This window comes from Hemibagrus wyckioides, linkage group LG12, assembly GCF_019097595.1.
Source record: "Hemibagrus wyckioides isolate EC202008001 linkage group LG12, SWU_Hwy_1.0, whole genome shotgun sequence".
NCBI classification, from domain to species: Eukaryota; Metazoa; Chordata; class Actinopteri; order Siluriformes; family Bagridae; genus Hemibagrus; species Hemibagrus wyckioides.
The window spans coordinates 15322252-15340669 of NC_080721.1; the positions used below are offsets into that span (position 1 = coordinate 15322252).

At 44.5% G+C, this 18418-nt stretch overlaps 1 protein-coding gene across 3 annotated transcripts in view; it reads right to left on the reverse strand.

Moving 5' to 3' along the window:
* ep300b (E1A binding protein p300 b) overlaps nt 1-18346 on the reverse strand; it is a 35803-nt gene extending 17457 nt beyond the window's left edge. For 2 of the 3 annotated variants that reach the window (XM_058404869.1, XM_058404868.1), the window contains exons 1-6: nt 17467-18346; nt 16124-16533; nt 15177-15341; nt 12994-13192; nt 12458-12571; nt 12167-12358 (exon numbers count right to left, since the gene is read on the reverse strand). In XM_058404869.1, coding sequence (XP_058260852.1) covers nt 12167-12358; nt 12458-12571; nt 12994-13192; nt 15177-15341; nt 16124-16533; nt 17467-17560 — 1174 coding nt within the window. In that variant the 5' untranslated portion in view covers nt 17561-18346. The remainder of the gene's footprint in view (nt 1-12166; nt 12359-12457; nt 12572-12993; nt 13193-15176; nt 15342-16123; nt 16534-17466) is intronic. The other variant, XM_058404870.1, reaches the window with a different exon arrangement.
* Between the last annotated feature and the right edge of the window lie 72 nt (nt 18347-18418).

The window sequence follows — 18418 nt, forward strand, 5'->3', positions numbered from 1 at the left end:
TGCTGTTATACTATACTCATCCCACTGCTGTTACCTCACTACTATTCTACTATACTCATCCCACTGCTGTTACCTCACTACTATTCTACTATAGTCATCCCACTACTGTTCTACTATACTCATCCCACTGCTGTTATCTCACTACTGTTCTACTATACTCTTCCCACTACTGTTCTACTATACTCATTCCACTGCTGTTATCTCACTACTGTTCTACTATACTCATCCCACTGCTGTTACCTCACTACTATTCTACTATACTCATCCCACTGCTGTTATCTCACTACTGTTCTACTATACTCATCCCACTGCTGTTCTACTATACTCATCCCACTGCTGTCATCTCACTACTATTCTACTATACTCATCCCACTGCTGTTATCTCACTATTGTTCTACTATACTCATCCCACTGCTGTTCTACTATACTCATACCACTGCTGTTATCTCACTGCTGTTCTACTATACTCATCCCACTGCTGTCATCTCACTACTGTTCTACTATACTCATCCCACTGCTGTTCTACTATACTCATCCCACTGCTGTTCTACTATACTCATCCCACTGCTGTTCTACTATACTCATCCCACTGCTGTTATCTCACTGCTGTTCTACTATACTCATCCCACTGCTGCCATCTCACTACTGTTCTACTATACTCATCCCACTGCTGTTACCTCACTACTATTCTACTATACTCATCCCACTGCTGTTATCTCACTACTGTTCTACTATACTCATTCCACTGCTGTTATCTCACTACTGTTCTACTATACTCATCCCACTGCTGTCATCCCACTACTGTTCTACTATACTCATTCCACTGCTGTTATCTCACTACTGTTCTACTATACTCATCCCACTGCTGTCATCCCACTACTGTTCTACTATACTCATCCCACTGCTGTTATCTCACTACTGTTCTACTATACTCATCCCACTGCTGTTACCTCACTACTATTCTACTATACTCATCCCACTGCTGTTCTACTATACTCATCCCACTGCTGTTATCTCACTGCTGTTTTACTATACTCATCCCACTGCTATCTCACTACTGTTCTACTATACTCATCCCACTGCTGTTACCTCACTACTATTCTACTATACTCATCCCACTGCTGTTCTACTATACTCATCCCACTGCTGTTATCTCACTACTGTTCTACTATACTCATCCCACTGCTGTTCTACTATACTCATCCCACTGCTGTTAACTCACTACTATTCTACTATACTCATCCCACTGCTGTTCTACTATACTCATCCCACTGCTGTTATCTCACTACTGTTCTACTATACTCATCCCACTGCTGTTATCTCACTACTGTTCTACTATACTCATCCCACTGCTGTTATCTCACTACTGTTCTACTATACTCATCCCACTGCTGTTCTACTATACTCATCCCACTGCTGTTCTACTATACTCATCCCACTGCTGTTCTACTATACTCATCCCACTGCTGTTCTACTATACTCATCCCACTGCTGTCATCCCACTACTGTTGTACTATACTCATCCCACTGCTGTCATCCCACTACTGTTCTACTGTACTCATCCCACTGCTGTCATCTCACTACTGTTCTACTACACTCATCCCACTGCTGTCATCTCACTACTGTTCTACTATACTCATCCCACTGCTGTCATCTCACTACTGTTCTACTATACTCATCCCACTGCTGTCATCCCACTACTGTTCTACTACACTCATCCCACTGCTGTCATCCCACTACTGTTCTACTGTACTCATCCCACTACTGTTATCTCACTGCTGTTCTACTATACTCATCCCACTGCTGTCATCTCACTACTATTCTACTATAATCATCCCACTGCTGTCATCTCACTACTGTTCTACTATACTCATCCCACTGCTGTCATCTCACTACTGTTGTACTATACTCATCCCACTGCTGTCATCTCACTACTGTTCTACTATACTCATCCCACTGCTGTCATCTCACTACTGTTCTACTATACTCATCCCACTGCTGTCATCTCACTACTGTTCTACTATACTCATCCCACTGCTGTCATCCCACTACTGTTATCTCACTGTTGTTCTACTATACTCATCCCACTGCTGTCATCTCACTACTATTCTACTATAATCATCCCACTGCTGTTCTACTATACTCATCCCACTGCTGTCATCTCACTACTGTTCTACTACACTCATCCCACTGCTGTCATCTCACTACTGTTCTACTATACTCATCCCACTGCTGTCATCCCATTCCTGTTCTACTGTACTCATCCCACTGCTGTCATCTCACTACTGTTCTACTACACTCATCCCACTGCTGTCATCTCACTACTGTTCTACTACACTCATCCCACTGCTGTCATCTCACTACTGTTCTACTATACTCATCCCACTACTGTTCTACTATACTCATCCCACTGCTGTCATCTCACTACTGTTCTACTATACTCATCCCACTGCTGTCATCCCACTACTGTTGTACTATACTCATCCCACTGCTGTCATCTCACTACTGTTGTACTATACTCATCCCACTGCTGTCATCCCACTACTGTTCTACTGTACTCATCCCACTACTGTTATCTCACTGTTGTTCTACTATACTCATCCCACTGCTGTCATCCCACTACTGTTCTACTATACTCATCCCACTGCTGTCATCCCACTACTGTTCTACTGTACTCATCCCACTGCTGTCATCCCACTACTGTTCTACTGTACTCATCCCACTGCTGTCATCCCACTACTGTTGTACTATACTCATCCCACTGCTGTCATCTCACTACTGTTCTACTATACTTATCCCACTGCTGTTCTACTATACTCATCCCACTGCTGTCATCTCACTACTGTTCTACTACACTCATCCCACTGCTGTCATCCCACTCCTGTTCTACTGTACTCATCCCACTGCTGTCATCTCACTACTGTTCTACTATACTCATCCCACTGCTGTTATCTCACTACTGTTCTACTGTACTCATCCCACTGCTGTCATCCCACTACTGTTCTACTATACTCATCCCACTACTGTTATCTCACTGTTGTTCTACTATACTCATCCCACTGCTGTCATCTCACTACTGTTCTACTATACTCATCCCACTACTGTCATCCCACTACTGTTCTACTATACTCATCCCACTGCTGTCATCTCACTACTGTTCTACTACACTCATCCCACTGCTGTCATCTCACTACTGTTCTACTGTACTCATCCCACTGCTGTCATCTCACTACTGTTCTACTACACTCATCCCACTGCTGTCATCTCACTACTGTTCTACTACACTCATCCCACTGCTGTCATCTCACTACTGTTCTACTATACTCATCCCACTGCTGTCATCTCACTACTGTTCTACTATACTCATCCCACTGCTGTCATCTCACTACTGTTCTACTATACTCATCCCACTGCTGTCATCTCACTACTGTTGTACTATACTCATCCCACTGCTGTCATCTCACTACTGTTGTACTATACTCATCCCACTGCTGTCATCTCACTACTGTTCTACTGTACTCATCCCACTGCTGTCATCCCACTACTGTTATCTCACTGTTGTTCTACTATACTCATCCCACTGCTGTCATCTCACTACTGTTCTACTATACTCATCCCACTGCTGTCATCTCACTACTGTTCTACTATACTCATCCCACTGCTGTCATCTCACTACTGTTCTACTATACTCATCCCACTGCTGTCATCCCACTCACTCATCCCACTGCTGTCATCTCACTACTGTTCTACTATACTCATCCCACTGCTGTCATCCCACTACTGTTGTACTATACTCATCCCACTGCTGTCATCTCACTACTGTTCTACTATACTTATCCAACTGCTGTCATCTCACTACTGTTCTACTATACTCATCCCACTGCTGTCATCCCACTCACTCATCCCACTGCTGTCATCTCACTACTGTTCTACTATACTCATCCCACTGCTGTCATCCCACTACTGTTGTACTATACTCATCCCACTGCTGTCATCTCACTACTGTTCTACTATACTCATCCCACTGCTGTCATCTCACTACTGTTCTACTATACTCATCCCACTGCTGTCATCCCACTGCTGTCATCTCACTACTGTTCTACTATACTTATCCCACTGCTGTCATCCCACTACTGTTGTACTATACTCATCCCACTGCTGTCATCTCACTACTGTTCTACTATACTTATCCCACTGCTGTCATCCCACTATTGTTGTACTATACTCATCCCACTGCTGTCATCTCACTACTGTTGTACTATACTCATCCCACTGCTGTCATCTCACTACTGTTCTACTGTACTCATCCCACTGCTGTCATCCCACTCACTCATCCCACTGCTGTCATCTTACTACTGTTCTACTATACTCATCCCACTGCTGTCATCCCACTACTGTTGTACTATACTCATCCCACTGCTGTCATCTCACTACTGTTCTACTATACTTATCCCACTGCTGTCATCCCACTACTGTTGTACTATACTCATCCCACTGCTGTCATCTCACTACTGTTCTACTATACTCATCCCACTGCTGTCATCTCACTACTGTTCTACTACACTCATCCCACTGCTGTCATCTCACTACTGTTCTACTATACTCATCCCACTGCTGTCATCCCACTCACTCATCCCACTGCTGTCATCTCACTACTGTTGTACTATACTCATCCCACTGCTGTCATCCCACTACTGTTGTAATATACTCATCCCACTGCTGTCATCTCACTACTGTTCTACTATACTTATCCCACTGCTGTCATCCCACTATTGTTGTACTATACTCATCCCACTGCTGTCATCTCACTACTGTTCTACTACACTCATCCCACTGCTGTCATCTCACTACTGTTCTACTATACTCATCCCACTGCTGTCATCCCACTCACTCATCCCACTGCTGTCATCTTACTACTGTTCTACTATACTCATCCCACTGCTGTCATCCCACTACTGTTGTACTATACTCATCCCACTGCTGTCATCTCACTACTGTTCTACTATACTTATCCCACTGCTGTCATCCCACTATTGTTGTACTATACTCATCCCACTGCTGTCATCTCACTACTGTTCTACTATACTTATCCAACTGCTGTCATCTCACTACTGTTCTACTACACTCATCCCACTGCTGTCATCTCACTACTGTTCTACTATACTCATCCCACTGCTGTCATCCCACTCACTCATCCCACTGCTGTCATCTCACTACTGTTCTACTATACTCATCCCACTGCTGTCATCCCACTACTGTTCTACTATACTCATCCCACTGCTGTCATCTCACTACTGTTCTACTATACTTATCCCACTGCTGTCATCCCACTATTGTTGTACTATACTCATCCCACTGCTGTCATCTCACTACTGTTCTACTATACTTATCCCACTGCTGTCATCCCACTATTGTTGTACTATACTCATCCCACTGCTGTCATCTCACTACTGTTGTACTATACTCATCCCACTGCTGTCATCTCACTACTGTTCTACTATACTCATCCCACTGCTGTCATCTCACTACTGTTCTACTATACTTATCCCACTGCTGTCATCCCACTACTGTTGTACTATACTCATCCCACTGCTGTCATCTCACTACTGTTCTACTATACTTATCCCACTGCTGTCATCCCACTATTGTTGTACTATACTCATCCCACTACTGTTATCTCACTGTTGTTCTACTATACTCATCCCACTGCTGTCATCTCACTACTATTCTACTATAATCATCCCACTGCTGTTCTACTATACTCATCCCACTGCTGTCATCCCACTACTGTTGTACTATACTCATCCCACTGCTGTCATCCCACTACTGTTCTACTGTACTCATCCCACTGCTGTCATCTCACTACTGTTCTACTACACTCATCCCACTGCTGTCATCTCACTACTGTTCTACTACACTCATCCCACTGCTGTCATCTCACTACTGTTCTACTATACTCATCCCACTGCTGTCATCTCACTACTGTTCTACTATACTCATCCCACTGCTGTCATCCCACTACTGTTCTACTATACTCATCCCACTGCTGTCATCTCACTACTGTTCTACTATACTCATCCCACTGCTGTCATCTCACTACTGTTCTACTATACTCATCCCACTGCTGTCATCTCACTACTGTTCTACTATACTCATCCCACTGCTGTCATCTCACTACTGTTGTACTATACTCATCCCACTGCTGTCATCTCACTACTGTTCTACTATACTCATCCCACTGCTGTCATCCCACTACTGTTCTACTATACTCATCCCACTGCTGTCATCCCACTACTGTTGTACTATACTCATCCCACTGCTGTCATCTCACTACTGTTCTACTATACTCATCCCACTGCTGTCATCTCACTACTGTTCTACTATACTCATCCCACTGCTGTCATCCCACTACTGTTCTACTATACTCATCCCACTGCTGTCATCTCACTACTGTTCTACTATACTCATCCCACTGCTGTCATCTCACTACTGTTCTACTATACTCATCCCACTGCTGTCATCCCACTCCTGTTCTACTGTACTCATCCCACTGCTGTCATCTCACTACTGTTCTACTATACTCATCCCACTGCTGTCATCCCACTACTGTTGTACTATACTCATCCCACTGCTGTCATCCCACTACTGTTCTACTGTACTCATCCCACTGCTGTCATCCCACTACTGTTCTACTATACTCATCCCACTGCTGTCATCTCACTACTGTTCTACTATACTCATCCCACTGCTGTCATCCCACTACTGTTGTACTATACTCATCCCACTGCTGTCATCTCACTACTGTTGTACTATACTCATCCCACTGCTGTCATCTCACTACTGTTCTACTATACTTATCCCACTGCTGTCATCCCACTACTGTTCTACTATACTCATCCCACTGCTGTCATCTCACTACTGTTCTACTGTACTCATCCCACTGCTGTCATCCCACTACTGTTCTACTATACTCATCCCACTGCTGTCATCTCACTACTGTTCTACTATAATCATCCCACTACTGTTCTACTGTACTCATCCCACTGCTGTCATCCCACTACTGTTCTACTACACTCATCCCACTGCTGTCATCTCACTACTGTTCTACTACACTCATCCCACTGCTGTCATCTCACTACTGTTCTACTACACTCATCCCACTGCTGTCATCTCACTCCTGTTCTACTACACTCATCCCACTGCTGTCATCTCACTACTGTTCTACTATACTCATCCCACTGCTGTCATCTCACTACTGTTCTACTATACTCATCCCACTGTTGTCATCCCACTACTGTTGTACTATACTCATCCCACTGCTGTCATCTCACTACTGTTGTACTATACTCATCCCACTGCTGTCATCTCACTACTGTTCTACTATACTCATCCCACTGCTGTCATCCCACTATTGTTGTACTATACTCATCCCACTGCTGTCATCCCACTACTGTTGTACTATACTCATCCCACTGCTGTCATCTCACTACTGTTGTACTATACTCATCCCACTGCTGTCATCTCACTACTGTTCTACTATACTCATCCCACTGCTGTCATCCCACTATTGTTGTACTATACTCATCCCACTGCTGTCATCTCACTACTGTTCTACTATACTCATCCCACTGCTGTCATCTCACTACTGTTCTACTATACTCATCCCACTGCTGTCATCCCACTACTGTTGTACTATACTCATCCCACTGCTGTCATCCCACTACTGTTCTACTGTACTCATCCCACTGCTGTCAACCCACTACTGTTCTACTACACTCATCCCACTGCTGTCATCTCACTACTGTTCTACTACACTCATCCCACTGCTGTCATCTCACTACTGTTCTACTACACTCATCCCACTGCTGTCATCTCACTACTGTTCTACTACACTCATCCCACTGCTGTCATCTCACTACTGTTCTACTACACTCATCCCACTGCTGTCATCTCACTACTGTTCTACTACACTCATCCCACTGCTGTCATCTCACTACTGTTCTACTATACTCATCCCACTGTTGTCATCCCACTACTGTTGTACTATACTCATCCCACTGCTGTCATCTCACTACTGTTGTACTATACTCATCCCACTGCTGTCATCTCACTACTGTTCTACTATACTCATCCCACTGTTGTCATCCCACTACTGTTGTACTATACTCATCCCACTGCTGTCATCTCACTACTGTTGTACTATACTCATCCCACTGCTGTCATCTCACTACTGTTCTACTATACTCATCCCACTGCTGTCATCTCACTACTGTTCTACTATACTTATCCCACTGCTGTCATCTCACTACTGTTCTACTGTACTCATCCCACTGCTGTCATCTCACTACTGTTCTACTACACTCATCCCACTGCTGTCATCCCACTACTGTTGTACTATACTCATCCCACTGCTGTCATCTCACTACTGTTCTACTATACTCATCCCACTGCTGTCATCTCACTACTGTTCTACTATACTCATCCCACTGCTGTCATCCCACTACTGTTGTACTATACTCATCCCACTGCTGTCATCCCACTACTGTTGTACTATACTCATCCCACTGCTGTCATCTCACTACTGTTGTACTATACTCATCCCACTGCTGTCATCTCACTACTGTTCTACTATACTCATCCCACTGCTGTCATCCCACTATTGTTGTACTATACTCATCCCACTGCTGTCATCTCACTACTGTTCTACTATACTCATCCCACTGCTGTCATCTCACTACTGTTCTACTACACTCATCCCACTGCTGTCATCTCACTCCTGTTCTACTACACTCATCCCACTGCTGTCATCTCACTACTGTTCTACTATACTCATCCCACTGTTGTCATCCCACTACTGTTGTACTATACTCATCCCACTGCTGTCATCTCACTACTGTTGTACTATACTCATCCCACTGCTGTCATCTCACTACTGTTCTACTATACTCATCCCACTGCTGTCATCCCACTACTGTTGTACTATACTCATCCCACTGCTGTCATCTCACTACTGTTGTACTATACTCATCCCACTGCTGTCATCTCACTACTGTTCTACTATACTCATCCCACTGCTGTCATCTCACTACTGTTCTACTATACTTATCCCACTGCTGTCATCTCACTACTGTTCTACTGTACTCATCCCACTGCTGTCATCTCACTACTGTTCTACTACACTCATCCCACTGTTGTCATCCCACTACTGTTGTACTATACTCATCCCACTGCTGTCATCTCACTACTGTTGTACTATACTCATCCCACTGCTGTCATCTCACTACTGTTCTACTATACTCATCCCACTGCTGTCATCCCACTATTGTTGTACTATACTCATCCCACTGCTGTCATCCCACTACTGTTGTACTATACTCATCCCACTGCTGTCATCTCACTACTGTTGTACTATACTCATCCCACTGCTGTCATCTCACTACTGTTCTACTATACTCATCCCACTGCTGTCATCCCACTCCTGTTCTACTGTACTCATCCCACTGCTGTCATCCCACTCCTGTTCTACTATACTCATCCCACTGCTGTCATCTCACTACTGTTCTACTACACTCATCCCACTGCTGTCATCTCACTACTGTTCTACTACACTCATCCCACTGCTGTCATCCCACTCCTGTTCTACTGTACTCATCCCACTGCTGTCATCCCACTACTGTTCTACTATACTCATCCCACTGCTGTCATCCCACTACTGTTGTACTATACTCATCCCACTGCTGTCATCCCACTACTGTTCTACTGTACTCATCCCACTGCTGTCATCCCACTACTGTTCTACTATACTCATCCCACTGCTGTCATCCCACTATTGTTGTACTATACTCATCCCACTGCTGTCATCCCACTCCTGTTCTACTATACTCATCCCACTGCTGTCATCCCACTACTGTTCTACTGTACTCATCCCACTGCTGTCATCCCACTACTGTTCTACTACACTCATCCCACTGCTGTCATCTCACTACTGTTCTACTACACTCATCCCACTGCTGTCATCTCACTACTGTTCTACTACACTCATCCCACTGCTGTCATCTCACTCCTGTTCTACTACACTCATCCCACTGCTGTCATCTCACTCCTGTTCTACTACACTCATCCCACTGCTGTCATCTCACTACTGTTCTACTATACTCATCCCACTGTTGTCATCCCACTACTGTTGTACTATACTCATCCCACTGCTGTCATCTCACTACTGTTGTACTATACTCATCCCACTGCTGTCATCTCACTACTGTTCTACTACACTCATCCCACTGCTGTCATCTCACTACTGTTCTACTATACTCATCCCACTGCTGTCATCCCACTCCTGTTCTACTGTACTCATCCCACTGCTGTCATCTCACTACTGTTCTACTGTACTCATCCCACTGCTGTCATCTCACTACTGTTCTACTATACTCATCCCACTGCTGTCATCTCACTACTGTTGTACTATACTCATCCCACTGCTGTCATCTCACTACTGTTCTACTATACTCATCCCACTGCTGTCATCTCACTACTGTTCTACTATACTCATCCCACTGCTGTCATCCCACTACTGTTCTACTGTACTCATCCCACTGCTGTCATCCCACTACTGTTCTACTTCACTCATCCCACTGCTGTCATCTCACTACTGTTCTACTACACTCATCCCACTGCTGTCATCTCACTACTGTTCTACTACACTCATCCCACTGCTGTCATCTCACTACTGTTCTACTATACTCATCCCACTGCTGTCATCCCACTCCTGTTCTACTATACTCATCCCACTGCTGTCATCCCACTCCTGTTCTACTATACTCATCCCACTGCTGTCATCCCACTCCTGTTCTACTATACTCATCCCACTGCTGTCATCTCACTACTGTTGTACTATACTCATCCCACTGCTGTCATCTCACTACTGTTCTACTACACTCATCCCACTGCTGTCATCTCACTACTGTTCTACTATACTCATCCCACTGCTGTTCTACTATACTCATCCCACTGCTGTCATCCCACTACTGTTGTACTATACTCATCCCACTGCTGTCATCCCACTACTGTTCTACTATACTCATCCCACTGCTGTCATCTCACTACTGTTCTACTATACTCATCCCACTGCTGTCATCTCACTACTTTTCTACTACACTCATCCCACTGCTGTCATCTCACTACTGTTCTACTACACTCATCCCACTGCTGTCATCCCACTACTGTTCTACTGTACTCATCCCACTGCTGTCATCTCACTACTGTTGTACTATACTCATCCCACTGCTGTCATCTCACTACTGTTCTACTGTACTCATCCCACTGCTGTCATCTCACTACTATTCTACTATAATCATCCCACTGCTGTTCTACTATACTCATCCCACTGCTGTCATCCCACTACTGTTGTACTATACTCATCCCACTGGTGTACTCACCTTGCTACTATACAGACAGTGGGAGAAAGCATGGCAGAGACTGACAGGAGTGACAGGAGAGAGAGAGACGAACAGACAGAAACACTAAAAACAAGACACATAGACATATATATATATACACACACAAAGAGAGCCCAGACCAAAAGATGGATAGAAGGAGACATACAGTGAGACAAAGAAAGACACAGAGAGAGATAGTGAGACAGAATGAGACACAGAGAAAGGCATACAGTGAGACACAGAGCGGGACAGACAGTGAAAGAGAGGCACAGAAAGAGAGAGACAGAGACAGGGAGACACAGAGAGAGATAGAGAGAGACAGTAGCTAGTAAATTACAATAGAAATGGTGGAGTTTGTTGAATAAACAGCAGAGTGATAGAGCTCTACTGCCCCCTGGTGGCAGATCTACAACAAACAGCTTGATGTTTTCCTACTGCACCTAATAATAACAATTATAATAATTATAACAATAACAATCCCTATGGATTCTCTCAAGCTTAATGTTTCTTCTTGTACTTTTTATACTTAACCCTCAAAATTAAACACACACGTGCGCACGCACATGCATACACACACACATACACACACACACACACATACACACACACATACACACACATACACACACACATACACACACACATACACACACACATACACACACACATACACACACACATACACACACACACACACATACACATACACACACACACACACACCCCCATACCCATTGCAGCAGTAGAGGGTGTGATCTGACCCGTCTGGCCCGTGTAGCTGAGCCCAAGCGCAGCGTATGCTCTCTCGATGGAGCTCGGGTCAATCTGACCAGCCGAGTTCAGACTGGGTCCTGAGGGAGGGGCACAGGGGGCGGAGCCACTTACAGACCCACCCACTGCCACACTGGCTCCACCCAACAGAGCTGCATAAAGAGAATAACAGATTTAACATGCTTTCATCCCATTAATGAAATAGGTGTGTGTGTGTGTGTGTGTGTGTGTGTGTGTGTATATATACACACATTGCTGGTTCCTCTTGTCTCCTGCATTTTTCAAAGGCAGACAGACGGGACAGTCATGCCGAGTGCAGTTCTTCCAATGAGAGATGATCTGCCTTGACGACGCACAGTGAGCCACTGCAGAGAGAGAGACAGGTAGGAAGAGAAACAGAGAGACAGACAGATGGAGAGAGAGACAGACAGACAGAGAGAGAGAGCAGGTAACAGAGACAACATTTTAATATCCATGCTATCACTTGATTTTAAATACATATATCAAGTCAGAAAGAGAGAGACGGACAGGTGGAGCAAGACAAAAAGACAAAGATAAAGACAGACAGATACAGAAAGACTGACAGACAGAGGCGACATGCAGTATAACAGACAGACAGGTCAAGAGATAATCAGAACCACAGACAGGTTTAATGACAGTCTACAGACGGAGTAACAGACAGACAGGTGGATGGACAGGTCTACAGACAAGAGGACAGAATGACTCACAGACCAACAGGGTGACAACGAAACAGAGGACAGAGAGTGAGACAGGTAGAGAGACAGACCCTGGCAGGTTTTCCCGGCCTGACAGTGGGTCATGTGATTGAGGACGTTCTTCATGGTCCTGCAGTGAGGCAGGCTGCAGTGAGACAGCTCTCCATTACTCTGCTCCCGACGCTGACACTTATGAGCGTGAAGCAGGAGGACGAGCTGCTGCTGGATCAACTTCCTCTTCTCAGGATCAGCCACAGGGGGAGCCACCGCCTGAGGGTGCGCACACACACACACACACACACACACACAGAGGAAACAAATATTCTTCACCATCAGTGACTAAGTTACAATATTCCTCAGTAGCACAGCTAAGTAACTTAGACTAACCTTCGAAGGGCTAAGAAGCTAGCTACATAGGCTAGTTAAAGTGCATATCAAAAGTTTACACACCCTGGGAAAAAATCACAGGATTTTAAGGACAAAAAGAAAAAAATGCAAAGTAAAAATGTTGCATAACCACGCACGCTCTTTGTTACGGGTCACGTGACTCACGTGCTCAGATTAAGACTTGTATTTAAAAGTAATTATCATACAGCTGCCATCAATGCAGCCATGCTCATTAACCCTGAAGATAGATCAGACGCTTCTGCACCAGTTTCTTCACATCTTCGTTTCATCCAAATGCTGAAGCCAAGAAGCTTACAGAGCATGTCCTGGCTCTCACTGTGGAACGGTTCTAATCAGGAGAGGGGTTTAAAAGAATTCCCAAATATCATGGAACAACGTAACGTCCATCAGCAACACGGAGAAAACACAGGAGCAGAACAGTAACATCACCAAGAACAGGACCATGCTCCAAAGTGTGTGAAAGGAGACAAAAACATACCAGAGAGGCTTCCAACAGACCTACAGCAACATTAAAGGAGCTGCAGGAAGATGTAATGTACTGATTACTGTCTGCATGTGAGAGCAATCTCTCATGTTCTTCACACGTCTGGACTGTGGGGTAAGACGACTAGACAGAAACCATTTCTCACCCCAACCATGTGGAAACTTCTGTTCTGGTCTAAGAAGGCGAAGGTAGAAAAGTTTTATGTTTAGCCACGTGGTGAAGCACGATGGTGGCAGCATCACACAATGGTTCTGCTTCTCTTCAGCTGGGGCTTGAGTCAGGTAGAGAATCACGTTCAGCTCCAAAAACCAAATTATTTTGCCATAAAATCTGCAGGTGAATGCCAAAGATGAAGAAAAATGTCACCTTCCAGCTCTATAACAACCAAAAGAACAAACCCAAGCTGATGATGGAACAGCTTCAGAAGAAGACCGGTGTTTGGAAGGGTGGAGTCAGAGCTCAGATCCAAATCCAATCAAAAACCCATGGAATGACTTGGAGAGTGCTGTGTAGAGAAGATCAGCTTCTTAAGTCTGCAACATCTGGAGCATTTATGAAATAACTCTGCGGCCGAGACGAAGTCACAACCCATAATTCATCAAGTGCAGGTGGGGAATTACGCTGAAAATGCCTCCTCAACTGGGGTAGACTTCTCATCTAGCACTTCCTTCCCCGTTTACAGAGCCACATGGTCGCCTCAGATCAACATGGCTGCTCTCACTATGAGCAGTGTTAGGTTCCTCCTCCTACGTTAAATCCACAACACTGACCTGTGATGAGATGATCATCACTACACTTAGCATTACTTCTTACTGTCTACCTTCACTACAGCGGAGCAGAAGCCACTCAGGAACTGTAAAAGTGTTCTAAAGAAGCTGTTTATGAGTTTTACATGCTCCGGATGAGCAAACAATAGACACACTCTCACGGAGGCATTTAGGCTCGAGATCCCGAGGTGGGAGGCGACGTTACCGAGGAACACAGCGGAAAATCGTACCTAAAACACTGAATGCTGAATTAAAACAGGAACATAAACAAAGTATTAGTTAAAGGGTGTGTATACTTACGCAACCAGGGTATTCACTGCAATTGCGTCGGTTGCTATAGTGACCCAAACTATATTATTGGCTGCACATTAAAGGTGGAAAACAATCTGATTTATTTTTACATCACCAAAAATTTGAATAGGGGTGTGTTCATTTCCACTGCAACACTAGTTACATCACTCAGATAATTCAGATCCAACGTCTGATTAAATGCTTCCAGCTACAATTCACACCCCCAGTGTGTACACACACACACACACACACACACACACACACACACGAGAGTAAACCCCCCATTTCCCATTCAGCAGCTCACCAGGCCGGGGACACTCTGACCAGGCTGGGCTTTCTGATCCACACCAAACTGGGAGAGGTTCGGAGACGCTTTGTTCTGCAGGGACGGGGCGAGAGATGACTGAGCTCCACCATGGGAGTAAGGAGGCATGAAGGGGGTGGGGCCAGAACTGGGCATCAAGTTCATCTGGGGGGGGGGGGGTAGAGAGTTTAATACTATAACAATGGTGTTGTATAGCAATGGAAATACATCATTTACAACAAAACACACTACACTGAACCGAGAGAGAAACATTACCAATATTATTAAGAAAATAGGAATAAATCACGTCAATTAAAGAGTCAAAATGCATCTTTAACATCGGAAGGCAAACCCATGAAATGCCTGCCGCTCAAATGATTACACTCATGATAACAGTGTTGCTAGGCAACCAGCCAATAAAAGCAAATCATAGGTCAGTAAACGAGCGAAGCTAACAATCGAACTACGTTTTTAATGTAGCCGAACTAGAACTGACGCAAATTATTCGTTGGGGATAAACGTCTCCCTGACAAATGTGGAGAAATTATGAAAGAAAGACTCAGAATGACTAAAAATTACACAGTAAATTGCTTCACTTTTGAGTTTTGAGGCTTGAAGTTTGTTGAAAAGCATGCAGAGTTCCACATGAGAGAGCGAGTTTGGACAGAATATACAGTTAAAAGAAAGAAAGATTATTTAACTGGAAAATTTAACTATTAAGATATAAAACACGCACTAGCACTGCTAATCATGTTGTTTGGTGGGATTTTTATACCATTTTGCTTGACGTTCTAAAGATATAGAACATAAATAAACCATGTGCTTGGACCCTGATGATTGCTTGTGGTTAAACTCATCAGGGCAGTAATTATAACTGAGATATAAAGCTAAAAAGTGTTTGGACCCCGATGATATTTATGACTAGCTGAAGTATTACTGTACTTTACCTTGTTGACGGCTGCAGGTTGCTGAGCTCTGAGCTGCTGCTGCTGCTGCTGCTGCTGCTGCAGAGGGTCGGCCATGTTCATGCCAGCGTTAGCGTTGACGTAGCCCATCCTGGGTACCCCGTTCATGGCTTGCCCTCCCATAATGCCCTGCGCCTGGCCGTTTCCTTTCTGCGTCGCCAACATCGGCCTGTTAAAGCCGGCCGGCATCATACCTGGCGGCTGCTGCTGCTGCTGCTGTGGGGTGGAGCACAGGAGCTCGGACAGCTGCTTGTGTTTGGCGGCGGTGTCCTGAATCGGGCCGAGGGAGGAAGGCTGGCACACCTCGACCCCTCCGTTGGGCAGTGCCAAGTCAGATGAACTGATGAGCTCATCAGGAAGGTCATGCTCCAGGTCGAACAGGGAACTGAAGTCTGAGGTAGAGAAATGAGGCAGAAACATTTAATATTGTGTAGGATATTTCATCTGTATGTGAATATATGCAAATATATAAAGACAGATGTACATTGTATATTCAAATTATTAATTAGAATTATTGATAAATTACCTTCTTGGACTGGGATAATACACATTATTGGTGATATAACAATGTCTCAATATGACACAATATTCTGATCATTATTCTGATATTCACTTTAATATCAATACCCTCCCCGGTATCATTATATAAAACATACCCTTGCAGATGTTACATAAAATGATATTTAAACAGCTGTGGAATGCGGCACAACGGGCCGCTTTTAACAAAACTAAATATCATGAGAATTTGCATATTTCGGAAATATGCTCTGATTTTGTGTTACTGCCCGCCTGCTACCACCTACTGCCCCTACACCCCGCACCAAACTGGCATCTTTTCCAATTTAGCCAAAAATAAGCCACTTTTAGACACTGGCCTTTACAGTACAGAGCAGCGAGGCAGCGTCTCTGCACATTTTACATTCAAATCGTATGTCAGGTCTGCTTCCTGACGAGAATTTCTGTTGAATTCTCGTTTTGCACAAATAATGGGCTTTGGTTTTACCAGGATTTTTTGCAAAAGATTAAAAGAAATGACAAAAAAAAACAAATCTGAAACCTTCAGCTAGGTTCTCATACTACATCCCGCGTTCCAATACAACACAAGAGCTTAACTGGGCCAAGAAACCTGGAGAGCTGGTAGCTAATTTACAAAAAACTAAAACATCTGAATTCAGCAAAAAATTAAAGGAAATCCATATAATGGTGCACCACCAGGGGAAGGAAATTCAACGTAACGCAACATAAAGGTGTACGGACAAATCGTGATTAGTCGCTAGCTGAGATGTAGCTAGAGGTGAAGAGGATTAAAGCAAACTTTACTATACCATTCGCATCGCTCGCAGAACCCGAGAGAGCGGGAGAGGACAATTTAGGCCTTTTGGCTGAAGACGGCCCCGAGTCCAAGACATTATCGGCCATATTTCTCCACCGATTCTGTATTAAAGCATATATATCCGCACGAGACAGGACAATTCCCTCGTCTGAGTGCGTAAATATTCAAAGAATTTCTTAAATCTGTCCACTTTCATAGAACCAATGGAGGAAAAGTCAAATCTGAAATTCTCTCAATTATAAGGCCAATTTCCCCTTAAGTTTATTTCATTGGTTTAGACGAATTTTTGAGAAATTGGGGCGATATCGTTCCTCCTTGGACGTCTCTGGATTATCATAGTGTTTTGGACGCTGGAGCTTCGTTTGGACGCCAACCGAACCGGGGATCGATGGGAAACTCGACGTCGTCTGAAGCCAAACAGAATCCCGTGCCCGTGTCATGAAATTCAGCTCACGCGGCGGTCCTGAACACGTCCACAATCCTGAAATTCTCCACGTCGGTCCGAGCCATCTGTCTCCAACTCGATTAATCGCTCGATTCCAGAAGTCGTCCAGGACGTCCCCAGATCTCGCCTCATCGATACGACAACTTTACAATACGGCGCAAACGGACACAAGTCACAGTTCACGTAAACGATGCAACACCGTTCAAAAGAACTTAGCCATGATTCAACCCAGATAAAGTCATGTGTGCTTCAGCAGGACTAATAAAATGGCACGCAATACCGCTCGAGTGCCGAAGAACCATCCGGGTGCACCACCAACTCCATGAACAGTCGTGTTCCTGAATGCACTTTAGTGTTTTGGTGATGGGACGGAACCAATCATGCAGGGCTGCATCTCTCACGCACATATGCATGGACCTACAGCTAAAACAGCTCAGAAGAATCGTCCTCCCGCATGCAGACGACGTCCAACGTTCATGCACGCAAAGAAACCATTTGC